Below are 24,674 nucleotides of genomic sequence, written 5' to 3'. Positions count from 1 at the left end.
GAGCTTTTGAGGGCATACCCTCTTTGTCCTGAGGAATTTGCAGTTAATCCTTATCAGAGCCAAATGTTCTCTCGCTCCAGGATGCAGAGAATTATTCACATGGCTCTTGATGGAGAACATAAAAACGAAACCTAGCACAAGCATGCTGTGGCTGGCTCCAAAAATAGCGGGTGGCTAGATCTAGAAGATGACCAAGTAATATCAAAGTTGCCACACCATAAGAAGGTTAGTATAACTCAACTATTTATCTATACTTTGAAACTGGGGGATTTTTCCAGGAAGTGTGATCATTGACTTCAAATGCATCTTGTCTTTTGTAAGCGGACAAGGAATGTTTGCTGGGAGGGTGATCTCATTGAAGTCTGGGACACACTTTGTTTGGAGGGTGACCATATCCAAGGATGGTGGTAACCCTTCACATGAGAGCCTGTTTAGATATTGGGATGTAGCTTCTGTCAATAGCAGCTCCACGTACTGTTTAACTTCTCACTGATACCCACTTGCTTGCTTCAAGACCCTGCCTCAAAGTTCCTCCCTTTCAGACTAAATCCCCCTACCACCTTTCATTTGCCATGTGTAGAAGAGCTCTCTGGTGCTCCTCTGGAACATACTTCCATATAATATACAAGTGGTAGACCCCCATAAAAATAAGTGTCGTCTTAGAACCCATATTGCGCAATGTATGGCTGGTTGGCAAGTAGTCTAACCAGTGGTCCCCTCACAGAAATCAAACCTGATCACCTCCCGGAGAACCTCAGTCGAACAACCAGTAGTAACCTTTTACCTGCCAACTATATTGCCTTTGATCTGCATTAGTATCTCCCTTTTAACTTTGAGTTTGAATAAGATGCACATCTTTTAATTCACCCAACCTCTGCCGATATTCCAATGTTCATTTGCACTGGCTTAAACACATGATCAGTCTATGCCAAACTGACTTGGTCTTATGAAATTACTAACCTCTGTGAGTTTGGAAGTATCTTTTTTATCTTTTCATATTAGAAAGTGGCATTGCCAATTTTTAGATTTGGCTGACTTTGTGCAAGTCTTCGATGGCATGGCACAGAGGCTTTCTGTTGCCCGTTATCAAAGCAACCCTTTTCCTTTATTATTCCAGCAGTATGAATTGCAAATAAACATAGTATTCCCTTCCCAACTACAACTCGCATAAATCCACCATCATGAAGAGTCTGGACAAATAAGGATTGTGCACACCTGCCGCTCCTATTTTCTTCGAGATAATTTCCGTTCCCAGTGTTTCTTTTTGCTCAGTCTGGAATGGAGGTCTGTCCTCTCGGGAGTCCTTTTGCCACATCAATTGTTTGGAGAATCTGGCATAACTATCTTTGTGCAGCTTTGCCCGAAATCCTCTGCAGTGTGTGTACTGTTCTCATCGACCATGTTTGTGGTTCGGTATATCCGCTAGCTTTGGGGTGTGAGATTTGCAGTTTCTCAGATATGGCTGTAACTTTTTGGGATTTCTGTATCAAATATATGATGAAAGCCCAGCCGGCATATCGGCAGAGAAGAGTCAACCTAGTAGTGGATTGCTGTTCTCATCTGTGGGACTCCAGCAGCTGGAGCCTCCATAGATAGTTGGAGCTGAAGAAACTAGATATGGGGACCTTTTTGCAGAGACCTCTTTGTATCCTGTTCACCAATTCTTCAGCTGAAGACCAGATCCCTTCCACTTGCGGGATTTGGACCCATCTGGTTGGCATTGCAACCCTTTGTGTTAGTTTCAGGGTTACCCACAGGTCCAAATCCATGCCATTGTTCTATGTTGTGCAATGGTTGAAGTTCTGAGAGCCTATGGTGGCTATGAGGTCTGTGGATGAGTTCCAGACCTTTTGGAAACATTCTTCCCGTTTGTTTTCCTGCCCTACTCTGTGTGGCGCATTGGTTTGTTGGTCTAGCGTGTGTAGATGGATCCTATTTTGGGAATACTTTGTCTAGAGTATTAATATAGCGAAGAGGTTTGTCATTCTTTTGATTGATAACCTATTGTTCATGCCTCTGATGTGGTTATTGCAAGGCTTTGAACTTGAGGAATCGCAAGCCTCTGTGCCATGCCATAAACTAACGATTGCTCCTAGTTATTCTGAAGAAGAGTCTGGATTCTATTATTGGCAAAGAGGTATTATCCCACCCTGATAAACCTCCTTCTTTGTTGCCTCTTAGGAGCTGCTGCAATTGTTACTCGGACCAACACTACTAGTTACTGGAACCTTTTGCGAGATGTCTCATGGGTGCTTCTTTTCTTACTGAGATTGGTAGCCTGGTCTCGGCCATCGTGAAAAGAGGAGGTGTTGGAGGAAGGGAGAGGGTCAAGTCATATGGGTCCAGATGTTTAGTGATTTACTTTATCGGAGGTGTCATTAGGAAGGGATAAGCTTGAGTTTCTATGACCAACAAGAAAGAAGTAGTCCTATGCTGTCACAGCCCTTCCCCTTTGGCACAGTGCTTGTTTTTTGTCCTAGAACGAATGTCGCTTGCATAATTAGTCATCCTCCCCAAAACCCCACAATCAGCCAATATATTTTCTTCTTTTTTCCCCTCCAATATAGGTCTCTGCCTGTCACTCTCTCAATTGTTATCTCTGTGTCATCAATATCACTATTGAGTTGCAAAAGCCATAACAATATTACACAAGACAATATTGTCATAGAAATGGAGACTAAAAATATAATGGGTAGACAAGCCATATAATAAAAGGAAACCACACTTGGATAACGGCAATTACAAACGCCATAAACTCCTTTCTCCCAGCACTCCCCATCTGTCTTGGCAAAGCCTACAAATCTATGGACCAAAGACATTTCTTTTGTGTCAGGCCAATATGGGATAGATAACTTCATCACCCTCCTTACATGTAAGAAGTGTCCCCAGTCTTATTCAGAGTCCAGCCCTAGTCTGCCTACCCACAATTGTCAGTATAAGTTATGGGGGGGGGTCCCAAAATTTCTTTTTTTCCCATAGACATAATGGGGAAAAAACTTTGCTCATGCCTACGGCCCAAACCATTGGACGGATTTACACCAAATTTGCGGCAGGAGCGGCGGCTTGGTCCCGAAAGCGTGCTTTTTTAAAATTTGTTGTAAATCCGTCCAGTAGTTTCTTTTTAAAAGACCAAAATTTAAAGCAAAAAAATTAGTGATATCTATGTCCGCTCGGCGGACTCACTTCCCTGTTCGGTCCGTGGACTGGCCAGAAAAATTTGCTGACTTTTGCGTAGTCCGCGAACCCCCGGGACGCGTCTGCTGATTGGATGGTGAGAAAACGTGAAATGCATCCGTTTTCTTGAAATGCCTGCCATCTTGGGATTCATTTACTTTTTGGCGGTTCCCGAACAGGGTGGTGAAAACTTTTTTTTTTTAAAGCAGCATTTCACTTGTCAAACGCGACAAACAATCTCGGAGGAGGTGGGGGGTGAGGATTCGATTGGATATGGCCATAAGAAGTCAAAAAACGGGTTGTTTCACCTCCCCCCACCCCCCCGAAGGACCGCAAACACTTTGGATGTATGTCCTGTGGTGTTCGGACACTTCCCTAGGACATCTGTACCTATTTCTGCATTACACGGTTTGGGGGGGGGGGAAGCAGTTTTTGGATGGTTTATAACTTTTGCGCCACTCAATGAAACTGCATGTAATTTTGCAATTTTATTCTAGAACTAATCCTGAATGGTTTTGCAATTTTTGGGGGGATTCTGTCAAGAGGGGGCAAAATTAGAGGGAGTCCCAAAATATTTTAAAGGCATATAAATGTGGTGTCATTTGACGAATCTGCACAACATTTGGCAAAACGATTTTGGATCTAGATATAAATGGTTTTCTAACGTTTGGTGGTATTTTCTCAAGAGGGGGTGAAATTAGATGGGGGGGGGGGGGGTCTCAACATTTTGATGGCTTATAACTTTGTTGCTATTTGACGAATGTGGACTGGACAAAAGTTTTGAGAAAGATTATAGACCAAACCTTCAATGTTTGTGTAAAGACTGAATGGATTTTGTCGAGTGTGGGTTACGTTATTTGACTATTGTATGTATATACATTATGACACTTTTGAAAAAATAAAACATGGGTGGATTTCGAGCAAACTCGTGATGAACATTGGCAAGGACATTAAGGCATGGTTTTGCCAATGTGCCCGTGTTTTTTATTTTTTGACAAGTGTAATAATGTAGGTACATAAAATAGTCATATACCTTTGGTGACTGAGGTATAGCCTGTGGCCGTGGGCAGTAGCCAGATTGTCTGGGTCATGGCATAAGGTTATTGCACGGACAATCGGGCTACTGGCCATGACCGCTAGGGACAAAAAAATGGTGTTAAAGTGGCTATGTCTACCTGGGACCGGCTATGTGGTAAAGATATTTGAAGGTAGGATAGGTTTGAAAGGGAAAAAAGTGCTTGTGGTAATATGTTCATAGGGTTTTGCGGGCTGCCATGGCAATGGAAGAGGGACTGTGTATGGAGCCCGGCCTTCTTTCCATGTTGGCTGTCTTGGAAAAGGATTGTCCTTCCTATAGGAAGAAAAATCTATTAGCAACCTGGGTTCCCGCTTTGGGAACCAGGGGTGCTAATGGCCTTTATCCCCCATTTCAGGGGCTGCAATGGACGGTAATGGTCCGTAGCCCTCCTTATTTATTCATTTATAACTCACGTTATGGTTACAAGTAAAATCGAAAAACCTCTGAAATTCGCCAGTTATGGTAAGCTAAGCAACCGTAACTCGCGCCACCACCGTGCACTGCTAAGACTAACACCCAGGACATCAAAGATGACATCACAAATATCATTGACATCACTGATGACATCACATGTGCATTTACTTTTCATACAAGGGGTTGTGAATGTAATGTTGGCAAAAAAGTATCAGGGATTATCGGGAGATGTGTAATAAATTACATACTTCATCACGCAATGTAGCATTCTAAAGAACATTCCATTGCAGTGTTCTTTCCAGTACAGGAACCTACTCATACAGAAATGTAGGTATTGGCTGCAGCATACACCACAGAGGTGCTATATTTTTAATTTTCCAAAGTTATATAATAAAAACTGTGAATGCTTCTGTATCAGACTTTTCCGTACTGTGAAACATGTACTAAGTAGCTAATAATGCATCACTTACTACATATTTCTACTAATACACACAAAACATAAATAGACTACAATGCATACAAATATGGGGCTTATATATGGAGAGTAAAGTAAGCAAACGAGAGGCAGTACCATTAGCAATTGTGTATAATCTACATGATAGTATTCGCGCACAAAAATGATTGCTGTGTTTCAGGCCTGCTTCTACCCCTATGTATGTACATCATAAAATGCGATTAAATTCTAAGGAAAGTAGTGTAAGAATATGTGAGAATAGCAATATCTATAAATGTAATACCTTTAGAAAGTTAAGTTTCTGACTGTCAGTAAATAAACCCACCTGGCCTAGATATGGCAGTGAACAAAAAAGAAGGTGCTAGACATGTGATGTGATCAGTGATGTCGTCAATGAGATTTGTGATGTCATCTTTGATGTCCTGGGTGTTAGTCTTAGCAGTGCACGGTGGTGGCGCGAGTTATGGTTGCTTAGCTTACCATAACTGGCGAATTTCAGGGGTTTTTCGTTTTACTTGTAACCATAACGTCCTTTTTAACGTTTTTACTGAAAAAATTATAGATATATATATATATATATATATATATCTCCCTTACTTCACTATAAGAATCTTTCATAATCTTGAGTCTAAAGCCTAAGGCATAAAGGTTTCTTCGCCCAGGCCAGCCACTGGATCTTGATGCAAGTATCCAAGCCTAAAATATCTTTTAATGTGGCTTGGTATGCGCCTGCCTCCAGGTTACCCTGTGGCATAATCCACTAACTCATGGTAAGAAGGGGATGCAATTAGCGATTGGCCACACCTTGCTCTCTCGAAGCAGGAGTCTAGCCGGAGTTATTTTGACAACAGGTGGTTAAGGAAGAAATGTTCAACTATAGCAACCACCGAACATGTACATAGCCCCAGACTTAAGCACCATGTGCAGCAGCAGCACAGACTACTATTGATTTCCCACCCTCAAACTTCGTATTGAATCTCTGAATACCGCTGGACGAAAGGACCAATTTATTCCCACGCATCTTTGCCTGCAGTCCTCCATCTTGTATCATCAAAGTGGACACTCGCGCAATCTTTGAAATACTGCTTTTAAACATCTACCATTTATACAAACTGCTTCCGGGGCATTTAGCTGGGCCTATTACTGTTGACTTTGTTTTGCCCTTGTTAATTAGCTTCTTGCAAATGCAGTACTTGCAAAAGGCGCTCAGTGGTTTATGCATTGCTATGTTCATGCAAGTGAACAGCAGTTTTTTTTCCCGCCAACTGCATGAGTAGAATGCTAGGGGCACACCCAAGTGCTGGCCAACCATAAACTCCTCTAAATCAATCCAGAACAGACTAAATAGTGTGTGAGACAACTCACACCCCTCTGCCACCTGTCCCAACTGATATGTTGGTTCATAATTAAAGCCTTGGCTGACTCTTGCAACATACTATCGTGAAGTATCTCTAGAATCTCCAGGTACCCTTCCCTCAGTGATTCCCACAATATTAGTGATCTCCACCCTATTCACAGTTAAAGTTCCTTTTCAGATCTACACGTCTCTCTCCCCTGTGTATAGTGCTGGTCATACTGGAAATGGTGCAAGAGAACCATATGAAAGAATTAAGGGCAGATTGGCGAATTTGCAAGCCTAAACTGTGATCTAACGTATGAGACGTTTGTTCTGTTATGCTGAAACAGTCCCCATCCCCAAACCTGTATTTAGATGTATGCATTTAGATGTCCCCAGTTGTAAAATTTAGCTATCACTTGGCTGTAGGGTTTTAGGGTATGCATGGAAATTAAGATGTATTATTGTCCTCTTTCATGGGCATAGATGCTAAACAGTGGCTCGGTCTTCCTACAGTACAATATTATCATCCTTCTACACACAGGTTTTCAAGCAGTAAATGCCTGCCTGCGCATGGTGTCCTATCCTGTGTGTCTGTATTCTTCTTGTGGAGTGGCAGTCTTACTTTTTTGCCCTTTTGTAAATTGATTAAGGGTTAGACCTTTCTGTTGTACATTATGTACAATGTAGGTAATTGGAACTTGAATATGTGTTGTAACAGAGATGATCTTCGAACCATCCAGCATTGCGTCAACAGGATTTTAATGGGCCTTCGTAGGCAGCAGCGTACCAGTGCTTCGTGCCACTGCTGCAGATTAAAATCTTAGAAGTATTTAATCGTCCAGCACCGGCTAACCGTTCACCTAGTAAGTCCTATAATTACTGACACTTCAGCATGCATGTTCTTTTTGAGCTGGGGCGAACAAATCAATGCCTGTAAATGTGAAGGCAATGAACTGCAAAAGCCAAAATTATTGGCTTTGCCATTCCTTGTTTGTGTGTGAAGACCTACACGTTGTTCTAAATTTGCGTAAACATATTTGTTTATTTAATAGGTGTATACTTGTTCTAAGAACTATTTTACATATCACATAAAATCACCCAAAAAAAACACATTAATACTATTCTTAACAGATGCAAAATATATAAAAACTGCCAACACCAAACAAAACATTTTAGAATGCCGATAAAGCTTCAAATTTTGCAACTGCCACCGTCCATACATTATATAAGGCAATCATCAATGAACCCTTGCATGAATTAAGACAGTATTTTCTAAATTCCTCTTCACATATTGCCTGTGCCCTGTGAACAAATAACACAAACGGTTTAAAATATGTTTTCAGCTTTTCACAGGAGGTTAGAATTTGTTGAGCAGTTTCTATCATCTGTGGCCTCTGGCTTTAAACAGATTCTACAAGTATGTGACTCCCTAGGTATACACCATCGAGGACCCATCGTTGTCAAAGTTGGCAGATGGACCTATCTTAGCAGAAGATACAATCTACAGACTTCTACTGCAGGGCAATTAAGTAGATAAGGCTGTTCTGTCACGTATTTATAGCAAAGCCCACCTATGCTTCTGATATCTAAGATGTTCTAAGTGAGAAAAATTGGCAATCCAGTCCCACGTCCTTATATTATTAGCGAACTCCTCTTTTTATTTAAAGAAGTCCAATGACAAATTCGGAGATGAAGGCAGGTAGGTTGGGGTAGTTTTAAAGGGTATTGGGGTGGTGGTTAGAAGGGAATAAGGGCATCTAAAAATGTCAGCTGCGCATAATTCTGCGGCAGTAAAATCCATCGCGAAATTATCACGCACAAGCCCGAGCAACATGGGGATCGAATCCTGGTCCCATGCTTAGTCTGGACTACGGCATAAAGCGTGATATAGGAACCCAATTTAACTTGACTGTATTCGGTGAGGGTTCTGGGGCACCAGGAGAGGTGTAGTGTGGAGGGGAATGATGGAGCAAAAGATGTGGTGTTTAGTATGCGAGTAGGGTCTGCCTACAATCTAGATTAATGTGGTGATGCTGGTGCTAATATGCGGAAAGCAGTAATGTCTGTGGTTTGGCTCCATGTTTAGTGGTGGTGTGATCGATTGAGAGATGAGACCAATTAGTCTGGGAGGAAAGGGATGGTTTAAAGGCAGCAATCATTTGGTTTTTACTAAATGTTTTTAACTTTTAAGATTAACTAAATGTTTTTCTTTGATGGCGCAGACCAGAATAGGGTGTCCAGAATTTGCTATTGAAGGCCCCCAATTTAGAATTTAATTACCTGCGTTCTGCTACCATCCTGAAATGAATCTGGGTTATTGCATTTAATGTTAAAAGTTGAAGTAATCCATAATAGTTGAAGGGTGCCCTGTCATTTCTGGCATCTTCAGCTAGCCTTGGCTTTCTTGTCTCCCAACTCCATGTATGCCAGGACGCATGGGTGGACTGGCCTATAGGGAACTCTGGAGATTTCCCGGTGGGCCTCTGCACCCTGGGCCTCTTTTGTGTGGCATTTCCTAATGTTCCCATAGGAAAAGCATTGGGCTTGCTGAAAATGTGTGATATGGAGCCATTTTGACAATTATTTCCAGGGCCTCTTTTGGTCCCCAGTAATTATTTCCAGGGCTTCTTTTAGTTCCCAGTCCACCCCTGCAAGGACGCGAATACCCAAACTTCTAATAAAATAACTAAAATTACAGAAAGCGTTTTTATGCTGAAATTTAAAAAAAAAGATGGTTTACTCTAATCTCGCCATTTGGCATTTATGCTAGAGGATCTTTACTTTACTTTAAAGAGGCGGTCTACTGAGGAGAACCCATTCTAATTCTCTTTACCCATACCTCCATCACTAACCACCACTATTTGCATGCATAACCCTCCCCTAATGAGGTCTGTATTGAAACCTACTGTGACGTCATTAACAAGACTAAAGCATAGGGTGCTTTAGCACTTGGAGATCGAGAGCCTATTAGACTGAGGTTGCAATAGTCCGTCATTGGGGTGCAGCGTCTGTGAACACTAAGGTATCGGGTATGGCCACCCTGGTTCCCTCCTACCTGTCAAAGGCTGCTGCAAGGATGCGTTCAAATACTGCCCTCTAGCTGTAAATCTCAGGTACTGAATTGTGCGCTATGTTGGCACGGCAGCCATATTTTATTGGGAGCTGCTATGTGTAATGTCACGCTGTGAAAATACGTTGATAAGAAACGTTGATTAAGTATACTTTGTATTTATCCTAATAAATTATACAAGAAAAGTTGGTACATACTAATCCAGCCGTTACTTGATGTCGATGTGCGTGTATGTAGCTTTTATGGTTTTGCTAATGTCGGTGTTTAAAATCTCGGGATGAGCGTGGTTGGTGGATGTACAGCAATAACGGGACTCGAGTTCTGACTTTTAATCCGCACTGTCCAGACATGTCAGTCTGCTCTGCTACTGCCGCCATGTTGGAATGGTGTGTTTTTTTTTTTTTTTTAAAGAAAGTTACCAAAACATTCATGGTTTTACAAATCGTAACGGGGTTGCCCGGAAATATACGCCGATCTGTTTTAGACTCAAGTTAAGATAGATGGAGTACGGTTACGTTTTTTAGCCCGTCCTGTACATACAAATGAAGTAGTCCCACGTGGTATCGCCACGTTTACCCAGTTGCTTGGAGCTTCGCCAACTCGTGTTCGGGGTGGTACCGCACGGTTCCATCCACAGCACACATGGGAGGGGGCACAGAATGTAGAGGATGGGGCACGCATTTTTGTATATGGTCATTGTTGGCCTCCCGTCTTAGAAAATAACGCAGCCTTGTCGATTCTACCCCCACTTTCGCAGAAATCGCCAACCCAATTGTAATACGCCTTTCCAGCCTCCAGTGTTGCCACATCAGCTTCTCCCACTTAGCCCCCCAAAATGTGTGAACACGCAAAACCCGAATTAATAATTTTCATAACCCGAAATAAACGAACGCACGCTGCTGCTTTACATATTGATACCCTGCCGTGCTTCCCAGCGTGTTAATTCGAGAATATGGTGGCGTTTTCGACAGGCATGCCATTTTGGTCAAGGGCGGCCGTTTGTCTTGATACGAATGTATAGTTATTCGCTTTCCAATTGTTTCAAAAGGGCCCTCCAAATGTGGGTTAAGCTAGTGGTGTACCCCGTGCCCCCCAAACCTCTGCTCCAGTTGCCCTCTACCACAACATCCTTGGTGGTGGCGTGTATGGCACCGGCCAACGAAACGCTGTAATGAAGCGAGCTGTTAGTAGTCGCTTCTGACTCATTTCCTGAAGTTTCATTAACAGACCGAATAGAGCACGCCCTGCGACTCCTCCCCGCTCCCTCCCTCCTTGTGACTTTGTTCCTACAAAGGGGGTTATTAGAGCTACTCTCTTTCCGCAGCCCTCTCTCGGAGTTGGCCTGGCAACAGGACAGGGAGGAATGCTAGGGCTTTTGTTGGAGGTGACGCTTTGGCAGGCTGCGAATAGGGTAAGCGGTGCAGAATGGACCCTTGTTCTTACCCTGCATAAACCGGGGTAGCACTTCCGACATAATGTAGAATATGCTTTTTTAAGGCTGTGGCAGGATGGGTGTGATTACTTGGCTGAGAGCTGTATGGTCTTGAGCAAGAACACATTCTTCCAACCCGGCAGCTTCCATATTTTTTCTATGCAACGCGCTCCGCTCCATTTGTTCTTTATGCTACTTCCTTTCTTTTGTTATAAGGTTTTATAAAACGCGTTGTGCGTAGCCGTTTTTAAGAGTCCTTTACCGGTGAAATGCGAGAAAGTACGTTTTGCTCTGGATAAAGGAATATGTACATTGGATGCAGAATGTGCCCGTTGTCTTAGGTGTTTGGATGTCTATATGTTTACCGATAACTTGTTACTGGCGTCTGTACAGGGTCACTGTGTTTTGCAAGGACTGGCAGCAGTGCTACTTTTTACCCAGCATGCCATGGCTTTGCGGGTAGTTTGGGTGTGTTTTGTTTGCCTAGGATGCATGATTCTGTCCGCGTTTCATTTAACCTGCCACAGTACAGCGGCCTTACTTGGAAATGGACGTGAACTTGATTTCAAAATTACTTTAAAGTTCTGCAAGTTCATAAGGGCTGTAGGAGTAATTTGCATCATTCGGTCTCTTGCTTTATCTTGATAGTCGATGACTGAAATTGCTGGCAGCCATTTACCTCCACTTTCAGCCTAGAGAAGCCTTGCCTCTAGTAGCCTTTACTTTGTACTGTGCCATACAAACATGCCTATTTTATTTATTTTTACATTTATATAGCGCACTAAGCCGTGAGGCATAAAGGTACTTATACATTACAAGTTACATAGGCATGGAACAGTATACATTGGTTGCAGTGTCATGAGAATATTGCTGAAGTTGTCAGTTGGGCGAATAGCGTTTTTAGCACCTTCCGAAAGGTCCAGTAAGAACGTTCAGCCCTCATGGTGGGGGATGGAAGGGTAGGGATGTTCCAGTGTTTGGCAGATATGGTGGGGGAAGCTGGATTTGCCGGCTTTGGCTCTTTTGAACTTGGGCTGAGTAATGCAGTTGGTGTATGCTTCTCTGGTGGATCTGGATGAGTTGTTTCTGGACAGTTTTTGCGACGGGCATGGGGGCGTCCTTGGACAGACATCTGATGATGGAGAGTGTTTTAAAGGTGATCTGTTCGCGCATCGGGAGACAGTGGTTATTTTATTTTCTTTTTCTTGCTGCTGTGATGTGATCTTTCTTTGGGATGTTCAGGGCAGCGTAAAGAGCATTGTTCCGACTGAGTTGCATTTTTTGTATGTTTTGATCAGTGGGGCCTGCAAAAAGGGTTTTTCAGTAGTCCGGCTTGGATCCAATAGAGGCTTGGGCTATCGCCTGGCATTTATCAATTTGGTGAGTATGCTGCGGCCGATGCTATGGCATTGACTTGTCATAATAGGGACAGGGAAGCGTCCAGGTATACCCATAGGGTTTTCACAAAGCGAGAGACCGGTATGGAGAGGCCATCGATATTAAAAGAAGCGTATTGGGGGGTCAACTCTTTTTCCAACCGATGGGGGCGTACTATGAGTATTTCTGTTTTATCGTCGTTGGGGACAGATAGTTGAGTAGATGGAGTTTATAGTGTTCGAGTCTCTTGTGTAGTTGTCTGAGAGGGGTAGGAGGATTTGTGTCTCGTACGCATAATTTGTATATGATATGCTGGGGGAGTTCAGGAGGGTAAATAATGAAATCGTGAATATGTTGTACAAGGCAGGGGACATGCAGAAGCCTTGTGGCATACCACATGCAATGGGAGTCTGGGGAGGAGGGGGTGCACTGGTGTTCTCTGTTAAGACTCGTATGGATCTATCTCCTAGGAAGGAGTTAATCCAGGTGATGGCTTCTGGGGATCAGTAGGTTGAGGTGGCAAGGTGTTAACCTAGGATTTTATGATCTACCAGGTCAAAAGCTGCCGATAGGTCGAGGAGGAGTAGCAGTGCAGACTTGCCTTAATCCCCGATTTCATCATTCTGGATTTTCAGGTCGAGTAGGGCGGACTCCGTTCCGTGACATGGGTGAAGCCTGATTGTCGTACTCCTAGGATCTTGTTGGCTTCTAAGTGACGTTTGATTTGCAGGTAGGCTGCTGTGTCCAGGATCTTTAATTGGAACGGAACCGTGGTGATGGGGCGATAGTTGGTTGAGATGGCTGGGTCTAATGAAGTTTTTTTTTTTAATTAATGGGAGAACCCAGGCTTCCATTAGGTTGGGGGGCAGTGCCTTCATTAAATGAGGCATTGATGAAGGCTGGAATTAGAGGAGCTAGGGCATCTGCACATTCTTTTATCAGAGTGGGTGGGCAAATGGTCTCCCTTGAAGCAAGAGGGTTTGAGGCCTTTGAGGATAGTTTTTACTTCCTCTACCGAGACATTTGTAAATTGGATACTAGGAGTTGTGTGTGTGTGTGTGTGTGTGTGTGTGTGTGTGTAGTGGAATGGTGGATGTCAGCACTTGTGAGAGATCGATGAGGGGTTGTTTGGTGTAAATCTTGCTATGCAGGGTATTCATTTTTCCAAGCATAGCATTCTGAATGCTGAAGCACCAGGCATCCTCTTTTGATATGGTGATTAGCAGGGATGTCAGGGTTTCCAGTTCCCTAAGGACCGCAAAGTTTTCTCAGCTGGTGGACTTGGCGTTGGTGATGCAGGTGTTGTAGCTGGAGGATTTAGCCTGGCAGATTGCTATAGTGTACAGTTTGGACGCTAATGTAAACAGTGATTTGTTCTTCTTTGAAGGTGATTTTTGTTTTTTCTTTAATACATTTTATTTATTTTTTGGGTGTTTCCCCGCCCCGCCCCCCGCTCCTCCCCCAGTTGGCTTCTGCCGTTCGTTTGTTGGAGCGGAGAACTTGGAGTTTGGGGTGAACTAAGGGTTGATGTGCGCTGATGGTTTGGTTTTGCGTGGTTTGAGGGGAGCTATGGTGTTGATGGCATCTGATAAGGTTATAAAGTGAGCCTAATACCCTAACTAATGATCCTAATCCAGGTGTGGTGCGTTTTTATATATTTGAGAAGGACTATTTGTGGGGTGGTTGATCATATTTGCTGCGTCTCCATTGCAACTTTCGCATCCGGCAGTTTAATAGTAAGGGCCCCAATAGCTTCAAAAGTAGGACTATATTGTTATGAGCCACTCCAGTGCGTCCCAAGTCAACCACTGCTGCTTAACTTGTAATGGTTTCCCCTGAAGGTATACACCATTATCGAAACAGAGCAAGTGGACTTTCTTTTGTTAATGATTTTGTATCCTTTTGGAAACCGATTACGAATGATGTGATAATACACAATGGACAGACCCATGAATTGCTGGTACATATAGGCAGCATCATACATAAAGTGAGGTGGGTTGAGAAAAGGGTCAGAAGCAAAGTGGACTTGAGCGTTGTTGAAACCTCATACTGCAACAGGACCCTGCTAAGGGTCTGCAGCAATATATTTTCCTTCATTTTTTTCCCCCTCTACATCTGAATTTTCTCTGGCCTCGCTTTCATAAAAGCCAATACTTATGTAGGCATTTATATTTCTAATTGTTTTGTAAGCATTTTGATGCAGATTCATCCTAGAGGAATGGTTTATTTATTTTGGGTGGTAACTTCTTGAGGTCATTTTTCCCCCTCGACAACTGTGTCAACTCTGTATCTTTTCTGCAGTTTCTGCATGTCTGCGCATGGGGAACACTTTTCTTAAACGCCAACCTTGGTTAACAAGGTGGTAGCAGTCTGCCTTGCCTTCTAACCTTGAAATGGGTTCCCCTCCGACAACTATCACGGTCATGGGTTGCTACTTGTTTTCCACAAACGTTCAAGATGGTACGTTAACCTGAAAAGATTGTCAGTTCTAGTGGGAGGATGGGTGAAGGGTCTTTTTTGCTCTGTCCAGGTATGTCATTTCACCAAAATGCCAGGGGTAGCGGAAGTAACATAACACGACCCTTGACCTCTGACATCCCAGGACGTGATGTCATTTGACCCAACTGCAAAGTGACCTCAATGGAAGCTATGCAACACGACCTTGCATCCCTTGACAAAACAGGAAGGGGCATCATAGTTTTGTTCATAAAAACACAAAGGAAAAAATAGGGTTACAATATCACTATAATATGATCTACGTTTCATACAAGAATGGATCACCATATGCATCATTAATATCGGTGTAAATAAGCCCATATTACCAAATTATTGGGAATGCAAGCAGAGGTCCAACGCCAAATGATAATGAAATGTTATTATAGAGCACTTGCGCTCAATTGCTTTATATAGAATAAATATACATACAATATCACCCAACCTGTGTTCGTACTCCTTTATCGACCTCAGAAGGATGAAAGGCTGAGTTGATAAAAACGGACTAAATCGGTGACACGCCCCCTGAAGTGTGCCTGAAATAAACCTTTAATGAGTCTAGCAATTATTGTATAGAATACTGTAACCAGACAGACAAATTTGTTATTATTCGTTCTTATTTAGGCTCACTGCTCGGTGTTTCACCTGTGCAACAAAAACATTTTTTTAAGAGGCCTGAACAAGAAAGCCAGCCACTCCAGAAACAAAGAGCCTCATGCGGCAGTCCACAGCCAACCCAGGAGCTGACATTTAAAACAAACAAAAAACATTTATTGTTTAAGGGGTAGCAAGGGAGACCTCAGCGGTCGCAGTTGCGACCCCCAAATGACGTTCCTGAGTTTGTCATAGTGTTTTCTTTGCTTGCACCTAAACTCGCCACACTTACTGTACCAATACGTGTGTTGTAACCCGAAGGGCACAGGGCTTTTTGAAAATAGGCTTCCCCTTAGACCAAATCTGCCTTGGCCTTTTCATACCAACCTTTACTTCTGTTGAGTGAACACTGTTCGGTCAGAGAACACCCCACCTGCACTGTAAAAGGGGACTAACATTTAAACTTGTGAAGCCCTTGTCTTGCTAAATTATTGCCATACACACTGGGCATCCCAACCATTCCACCCACTCATTTGTTATCCAGTCTAAATTCACAGAAAAAGAATGGTAATGCCCACACAAGAAAAATACGTGGACAAAAGGGTGTCCAGTTGAAGTACCAAATGCAAAAGGATTGAATGCCAAAGGGTCGACTCCTTTTGACCTAAAACAAAAGGGTCAATAATATATATTTTTTTTTTGGGTTTCCGTTTTGGAAAAAAGTGTGTCTTTCCACAAAAAAAGGGGGTTTTGGGGACCCCCAAATTAAAAATAAAATAAAATTCGACCCTTATCCTATGCATTTGAAACTTTGACCTATAAACGGCCAAAAGTAGGGGGGGAGATGAGGCTGATGCACAGACAAGACCCTTTGAATGCAAAGTAAGAACTGAAAGTGCTGATGTGGGCAACAGGTTTTTTTTTTTTTTTTTTTTTTGAAATAGGGTACTGGCGCTGGTAATGGTTTAGTTTAACAAAAGGTTTAATCTACTTGCATGAGCTAGGTTTCCAAAGGTTTTCTGTGTTTATTATTGTGGTTGGTAAGCTCTTTGCCAGCGTTATCTTTGAACTTTGATATCCGAACAATCTGCTTCTTGTTGCTTGCGATTGTTAAACAGTGTTTCACTGTACAGCAGATCACAATCTTTGTTAAGCTGTCAGAAAATTGATCTCGTAAAAACCTGCTAATCCAATTAGACGGCTGCTCTATACTTACGCCTTGAGGTGTGCCCCATCCTTCAGTGGTGGTTCGATATTCCGGTTTAGGTCGACTTGAATTTGTCAGACCATTTTTGGCTTGCTATGTGTGCTGTACAGTGCAATACTAAGATACTAAACTAAGGCTATTGGTAGAAATCTGTGTCCCTCTGCCTCAACCTTCTGTGGTGTAGCAAACTTATTTGTTTGAGAAACTTGTCATGTCATCACCATTTAATGAATTTAAGCCAATTGTTTTCCTTATTGCTAGTTGGAGTGCCGTTTTTGTGGACCTGAATTACATTACTCACTCACTCAGCAGTCTTGGATTTGACTGGATATAGTTCAGCGTCTTTGAGCTGTGTTTGCCTGGTATCTTGCCATCCCAGCAAATTCAAATAAACACTATAGTATACGAATTTCAATGCAGGGACATTTAACAGAATGATCCCACAGATGTGCACTTCAGAAAGTTCATAACTTGGCGATACTGTTCGCTAGTCGCCTCTTCATCTTATAAATGATCCCAACCACTAGGATGGCTTTTCTTTTACACATGTGTTGAGCTTTGAGCAATCTTCATTACCAAACTTCCTTTTAATAAACTACATTGGTACTGTCTTGGCCAGATTGTTGCTATTCTTGGGGAAGAACTGTAATAGCTTGAATTGCTGCAGTCTGCTAGAGGAAGAGACTGGCATTGTGGCATATCTTATCGAACAGTAAAGCAGAGCTGTCTTCATCTATAAGCTAGGCAGAAATGGATGACTATTTCAGAATCTGATCCATCGCCACTAGGGTTCGGACAAAACCTGTCTAGTAAAGGGAACCCAGGCTACACCACCTGCCTTGGCCTTGTGATGTTCTTGGGCCATTCTGTACTCACAGCTTTCTGTTTATTAGCCTCTTGTTGGTTATAGGCTGTGTCGATGGCTACCCAAGGACCATGTGTGTGGCAAATCAACTTCCCGGGCACTAGTGGTCCAGGGATGAATATCGGTTTCTAAACTATCAGATCAGTCCCACCCTGCTAGTACACCAGAAGGGATCTGATAGTCGGTATGATAAATAATCACAACAATTCAAGATTACTTGGCTTCAACAAAAAGGGAACACTGGATCTTAAAATGTCCCGTAGAAGGACTGGGGGGACAGAACCATAATGTACTTTGTGCTGTAGGTGGTGTTGGTGCTCGACAGGGTTGTGGCAGCGTCAGTGCTCTTTTGCAGGATTCTGTGATAGAGTACAAGACCGGAGTCAGCTGCGGGTGTCGGGTAGCAAGACAGTTCAGCGGGAAAACCTAAACAAACGGCTGCCGTCTGGCCTGCACGGTGGGGCGGCTTGGTGTCAGGATCCGTCTCGGTGCTGTTTGGCGGTAATGAAGCACTATTCAAGATGTTTTGTATGTATTTAAGCAACTGCAGTGTAAAAACAGCATTGCTGTCGGTTGCAGCTCGAGGAACTCGACTGGCTCGAAAATGTCCTTTTTTCTTTTTTATTTTTTAGGAAGCACGTCGGTAGATGCTCGTCGAGGCACTTCTCCCAGCTTCTTCAATGGACTTGTGTCATCCTTTAAGGTGGACGGCCCAAAGCTGAGGAGTATGTTGCAGGCAGATGGCTTGTCCTTGGTTTTGGGTTCAGAGACCTTGTGGCACTTCCCACCTAGGAAGCTTGCTGCAGAGCATAGCGGGGCACGCTGTGTGCTGGATGGATTCCAGTTCTAGATTGGCTGGAGGGTTCTCTGAATTCAGTAACTCCCTCGGTACCCTGGGAGATGTTCTTGCTTCCCTCTTTGGAGGTCCTGTCCTTCACTAACTGGCGGAAGATGTAAGGCAGACGACCCTCAGCCAGGGTCCAATGAGTTCTTCTTGCAACGTCTTCAGATCTGCCAAAAGAGGGGCTTGGTGTGACCAATCAATTTACAGGGCACCAGTGGTCCATGGAAGAATATCTGCCTCTAAACTATCAATTAGCCGCACACCTCTAGTACACCAGAAGGGATCCAAACATATTGGAAATGCAAGCAAATCATAAACCTCCTTGTCCAATTTTAGGAACGTGTATGGAACAGCAGGCTTATTTCCGCAAGGTCGTGGATCGTTGGTTAGTTGCAACACAGAGACAATGCAATTATTACCCAATGATAAAATGGCCTGTCCTGTCATGGTTGTATACAAATATCTACTTTTATTATCACAACAGACCATTCTAGCACACTAACAAATACAACCCACCCTGTAAAGGAATGCACAGGACAGACTGTTTCACGAAGGAGAAGGGATGCACTCTGGATACTGACAGGAGGGTAGTCTGTAAAGTATTTAATCATAATAGTTCAAGGATACTTGTTTCAACACAAAGGGAGCAATGGGTCGTAAAATGTCACTAGGAGCCTTCAAAGAAGGACCAGGGGGACAGAACCACAATGTACCATGTGCTTAGTTGTTGGTGCCCGACAAGGTTGAACACTTTGCAGCTCCTGCAACAGAGTTCAAGATGAGAGACAATTGCAGGTATCAGGCGGCAGGCAGTTCGGTGAGCGAGGCTGAACGGACGGCTGCATGCTGGCCTGCACAGCGGCTCAGGGGCAGAAATCGTTGTCTCGGTGCTGGTTGGCGGGTCTGAAGCACTGGTGGAGGCATCTTCGATGATGCTAGCAACTGCAGCATGACAACAGTCGGCGGTTCAGTCAGTTGCAGATCGAGGGGCTCAACTGGCTCAAAAATGTCCTTTAGGGCAGACACTGGTTGATGCTTGTCGTTCACTCCTAGCTTCTTCACTGGGCTTGTGTCGTCATTTAAGGTGGACGGCCCCAAAACTGAGGAGAGTGTTGCAGATAATAGCCTTGTCCTGGGTTTGCTTCATAGACTCTCTGGCATTTCCCACCTAGGATGCTTGTTTTCAGAGCCTATCGGGGCACGCTGTGTGCTTGCTGGGTACCGGTTCTGGAGCATCCTCTGGATTTAGTATCTCCCTTTGTTCCCTGGGAGATGTTTAGAGGAGGGATCTTGCATCCCTCTTTGGAAATCCTGGCCTTCCTTCACTGACCGAAGCTGTAAGACAGCCTGTACCTTCACCCAGGGTCCAAATTAGTTCTTGTCACTCCTTGCAAAGTCTTCAGATGATCTGCCAAAGAGGGGCTCGACCCTCTTTTAAAGCCAAATGAGCCCCAGTGATTGGTGTAGGCTAAACCTACCTTAATGAACCAATCCTGGGCCCCCACAAACTCCTGTATGCGTGAGGTCATAAGAGTGCTTTGCAACTGAAAAGGTAAAGGGGTGAGGACATGTAATACGTCCTACCCATCTTTCTATCAGTTGTGGATCAAAAGGTCTCTCTGGTTTATTAAGCTCTTTGTGGTTCCTGATTAAAGTGGCAGGTCTTCCTTGAAGCTACGGCGGGACCAGACTTTTGGTCTCCGCCAAACCACATACTCGTACCTTCTGAATGGAGTCCCCTGAGATGACTACTGTAAATACATGGTTCCAGACATGACTGGTCACTGCCCTGGATACCGAGAGGCGGGAGCCGGCTTCAGGTTGACACACTGCATATCAAAAGTTGTTTGGGTTTTCCTTTGTTTAGTTAGTCCTGTGACCAGGCCTCCCGTGGGCCTGCTTGAAGTAACTGATTAGTATGTGAAGCTGCCACCAGCAGCTAACAAAGGACAGGGCGGATCCATGGAGCCTTTTAGTTAATTAGGCTGGCCATGGCCGGAGGAAGGTTTTGCCTTCCCCTTCTGAGATGCTTTGATGTTCTCTTGGCTGTCATATTCCAACTAAATATGACAGAGGGTGCGGGGGGGGAAAGTGGGCGGCACCTTTAGACTTTATCCACCCAGAGTACACTGGTGTATGTGTAAAGGAAGGGTTGTCATGGGTTGGAGTACTCCAAACATGAATAAAAGTAGGTTGTACGAGTCCTATATAGGCAGACAATGTATTTTAGTCTTGGAGGTCCTTATCCCCAGAGGGGAGCCACTCCCAGTGAGGTCCCACTTACCGAGACCACTAGCCAGGGTCTTGCAGAGAGGGCTCACCTCCCTAGCCTCACAGGGGGTGCCTCCCCTCTGGAGAGAAGGGATGAATTGACCAGAATTCATCACAACATTCAGGTTCCTGTCTTGTCACTTGGTAGGACTAACCTGTCAGGCCAGAATACATATCTCCTTCCACAGCTGAGCTGTTCAACGTTAGGAGCAATACCGTGCCCTATCTCCGACATGGCTTATATTTAGTATACTTTCCCCCAGCATGGGCTACTCGTAATCCTGATATTTTGGAAGAGGGGTACAAATCTTAACCCCTGTGCTGCAGTGGCTTTGTCTGTCACTTCAGCTGTCAAGAGTGCCCCTGTGACCTGAACCTGCTGTTTGCCAATGTAGGGCAGGTGCTGCAATTGGGCAACTGATGCAGCAGTGCACAGGTGTAAACTATGCTTTTGGCCTGGAGTTTCGGAAAGGGTATTCTGATCAGAAAATTGCCCTTTCAGAGATGGAATTACCTGCATTTTATTTATTGCAATTCCTCACAATCCCAAAGGAAATCCAGCTCTTTTCGAGCCCTTTGACTCATACACTCCTTAAAGGATGCCTGCACTACCCCCTAAAAAGAACAACTTCTATACATTTTTGTTGACTGATCAGGCCCAAAGTTAGGAACCTGCAGTGTCTCGCCGAGCTCACCAACCACATGATTCTGAAAACCACAGAAACCTGTTTTAATAAATGCTTTTTCCACCGTGTTTGATATTATCCTTCCTCTTGGGTACAAAACCGTCCATGAAGCAAGAAACCCTGAAGAGGCATGGCCTTGCTGTCCCCGTAGTTTCGCACCTCCCATATACTGCCCTTGGAGGTCTATGGATCATTCGAACATCTTAGTCAAATGACTGATTTAAACCGAACCTTTCTGTCAAAATGCATACCGGCACAGCTATCTGGGAAAGATGATCTTAGCTGCAGACTTCAAACTTCACCTAGAGGATCTCACTTGCAACCAGATGTTTAAATCAAGCAACCATTTGGTCACTTAGGGTTGACTCAACTGGTCAACACCCCACACACAGCAGAGGTCATCCACAATCTGGGCATTTCCATCTCGGAGATCACCCTAACCACGAAATTTTGGTCAACCACCACTTTCTGTAATGCTCAGTTTAAACGAAAGACCTTTTGAGACCACAAATGACCCTAACCCACAGTATCAGAGACCCCCTCCATTAAAGTGCCAACATGGGTTTGAAAAGAGAAGACATTGGTGTTAAAGGGATACTCTAGTAAAAAATGTTATTTCAAAAATAGATAGGCTACATTAAAAAAAAAATACTAGCATCCTCCGTTTTAAAACTTCCTATGTAAAATTTTGAGCTATTCAAGCTCAAAATTCGAAAAAGCAAGCACAGGGGGGCCGCCATTTTGTGAAATGGAGGCCCTCCTGTGCTGGCTTTTGCTTTTGCGGCACTAATGAAGGAAAAGCCAGCCAGCTGTAGTAAACAAAGTCTACCGCTGGGTGGCTTTCCCTTCATTAGTGCCGGGACTCGGAGGACGCGGACCAGAGCAGGAAAGCTGCAGCTGAATCTCGGTAAGTGCTATTTATTTATTTTTACAAAAAATAAGCACTAGCTGCGGTTTTTTTTCTAAGTTTTCCGGGCTGGAGGAGCCCGGAAAACTTAGAAATAAAACCGCAGCTTTAAAAACGTATTTAAGTTTGCGGTCGCTTTTTGAAGCGACCGCAAACATAAATACAACGTTATTGTGTTGGAAAAGGCTGCGGTTTTTCGTTCCAAGTTTCTCAGGCTCCTCCGGCTCGGAGGAGCCTGAGAAACTTGGAACGAAAAACCGCAGCGTTTTCCAACACAACCGCGTGTGTTTCTGCCTGCTGTGGCTATCACTTTGGGTCTCCGGTGCTCCCAGGAGCACCGGAGACCCAAAGTGAAAGCCACAGCAGGCAGAAACACACGCGGTTATGTTTACATGCCGCGTAGTGTTTCTACCTGCAGCTGATTTCCCATTTGGGGCTCTCGGGCTCCGGGAGCCCGAGAGCCCCAAATGGGAAATGCTACGTTGTCTGCCTGAATCTCCTTTTCCATTTGGGGCTCTCGGGCTCCCCGTGGAGCCCGAGGGCCCCAAATGGAAAAGCAGATTCAGGCAGACACAACGCGGTTGTTTTCTGCAATGCCGCGTTGTGTCTGCCTGAATCTGCTTTTCCATTTGGGGCCCTCGGGCTCCCCGTGGAGCCCGAGGGCCCCAAATGGAAAAGCAGATTCAGGCAGACACAACGCGGTTGTTTTCTGCAATGCCGCGTTGTGTCTGCCTGAATCTGCTTTTCCATTTGGGGCTCTCGGGCTCCCCGTGGGGAGCCTGAGAGCCCCAAATGGAAAAGCAGATTCAGGCAGACACAACACGGTTGTGTTGGAAAACGCTGCGGTTTTAAAACCGCAGCGTTTTCCAACACAATAACGTTGTATTTATGTTTGCGGTCGCTTCAAAAGCGACCGCAAACATAAATACAACGTTTTTAAAGCTGCGGTTTTATTTCTAAGTTTTCCGGGCTCCTCCAGCCCGGAAAACTTAGAAAAAAACAGCAGCTAGTGCTTATTTTTTGTAAAAAAAAATAAATAGCACCTACCGAGATTCAGCTGCAGCTTTCCTGCTCTGGTCTCCGGTCCGCGTCCTCCGAGTCCCGGCACTAATGAAGGGAAAGCCACCCAGCGGTAGACTTTGTTTACTACAGCTGGCTGGCTTTTCCTTCATTAGTGCCGCAAAAGCCAGCACAGGAGGGCCTCCATTTCACAAAATGGCGGCGCCCTTGTGCTTGCTTTTGAGCTTAAATATCTCAAAATTTTACATAGGAAGTTTTAAAACGGAGGATGCTAGTATTTTTTTTTTAATGTGGCCTATCTATTTTTGAAATCAATTTTTTTACTAGAGTATCCCTTTAAGCATAGTCCAATGACCCTGTGAATCCAGAGGCATGGCTGCGGACCGTCAAAGACTATTGTACAGTGGAGTAAGTGTGCAGACTGCGCATCGAGGAGTTTCTAAACCAGAGCTGTGTGAAGCATTCCTTTGTGGGTGTAAAACACGCTGGGCTCAACATTAACTTGCTTGCTCTGCCAAATGTGCAGTAAGTATGCAGTCTGCTGAATGTAGAACCAAGACACAACTTATTAAATCCGTAAGCCCATTAGTAGGGTAGGCATCGAGCAATGTCGTCTATGTACGTAGCAAGTAATATGCTGGGGGTGGGGTCGGAGGTTGTTTTAATGAAAGGTCTGCCTGGAGGTGCGGGTTTATATTTTTTTACTAAGCGTCGGTTGAGTAAGACAAAATGTAAGTTACTGTTATTTTGCCTTTTTATTAGACTATTTGGCTTGTTGGCTGCGTTCAGTTTGTGCTCTACCAAAGACCATAAATACCACCATATTGAAGGAGCCTTTACCAACCTCGCCCCACCTCCGTCAGAACTGGGAGGGCGGGTGGGGAGGGGGGGTGATCAATAAAGCAGCAGTGCCATCAGGAACTGGCAGAAGCGAAACCTGTGTAAGACTGACTTCAATGCAGCTAAGCCCAACACAATGTGATGACCTCTCTCCAAAACTAGCTATGAACATTTTCCCCTTCAGTGGAAAAAGTGGATAACGTTAAAAAGGCCTTTCACTGTGCCCTACCTACCCATCTTCCCTAAGTGAGCTCTCGGAAAACTAACTTCCTTCACCAAGTTCTCACCAGTCTTAGAAGAAGCATCTGTAAAACTGGCATCAGAGTTAGTATCCTCGCTGAGCACCTACCCAGGTCTTGCTGCATTATTCGAGATACAATTAACTACATTGACGTTTGGGTCAGTGTGAAACGTGTACTGGGGATAAGGAAGGGTTAACACTTGGCTCAGCACTGTGGTCATTGCACTTTTCACAAAACCCAATGCTGCGTCATTCATACTGCCCAACTTATCTGAATCATAATACCCCTTGAAGCAAAAATCCAGGAGAAGGAGATGACCGCACTACAAGCATGCAGCGAATAAAGTGCCTCTTCCATGAGAACCTAT

The 24,674-nt window shown here is 44.1% G+C and overlaps 1 protein-coding gene across 8 annotated transcripts in view; it reads left to right on the top strand.

The window, feature by feature from the left end:
- The window catches only part of DLGAP4 (DLG associated protein 4), a 1,951,934-nt gene that overhangs the window by 1,712,973 nt on the left and 214,287 nt on the right, over window positions 1-24,674 (top strand). Inside the window, exon 1 of one of the 8 annotated variants that reach the window (XM_069652312.1) lies at window positions 9,394-9,572. The exons of 5 other annotated variants lie outside the window; for them this stretch is intronic. Coding sequence is in view for 1 of the 3 variants with exons in the window: in XM_069652310.1 (XP_069508411.1) it covers window positions 10,893-10,940 (48 nt within the window). In the remaining 2 variants the exon portion in view is untranslated. Of the gene's footprint in view, window positions 1-9,393; window positions 9,573-10,817; window positions 10,941-24,674 lie in introns of those variants that run through there. 2 more of the 8 variants (XM_069652311.1, XM_069652310.1) reach the window with 2 other exon arrangements.

Source organism: Ambystoma mexicanum, chromosome 3p, assembly GCF_040938575.1.
Source record: "Ambystoma mexicanum isolate Mex_15411 chromosome 3p, UKY_AmexF1_1, whole genome shotgun sequence".
NCBI lineage: Eukaryota > Metazoa > Chordata > Amphibia > Caudata > Ambystomatidae > Ambystoma > Ambystoma mexicanum.
Note: the sequence above shows the minus strand (reverse complement) of the source record. Positions and strands in the feature narration are given on the sequence as shown.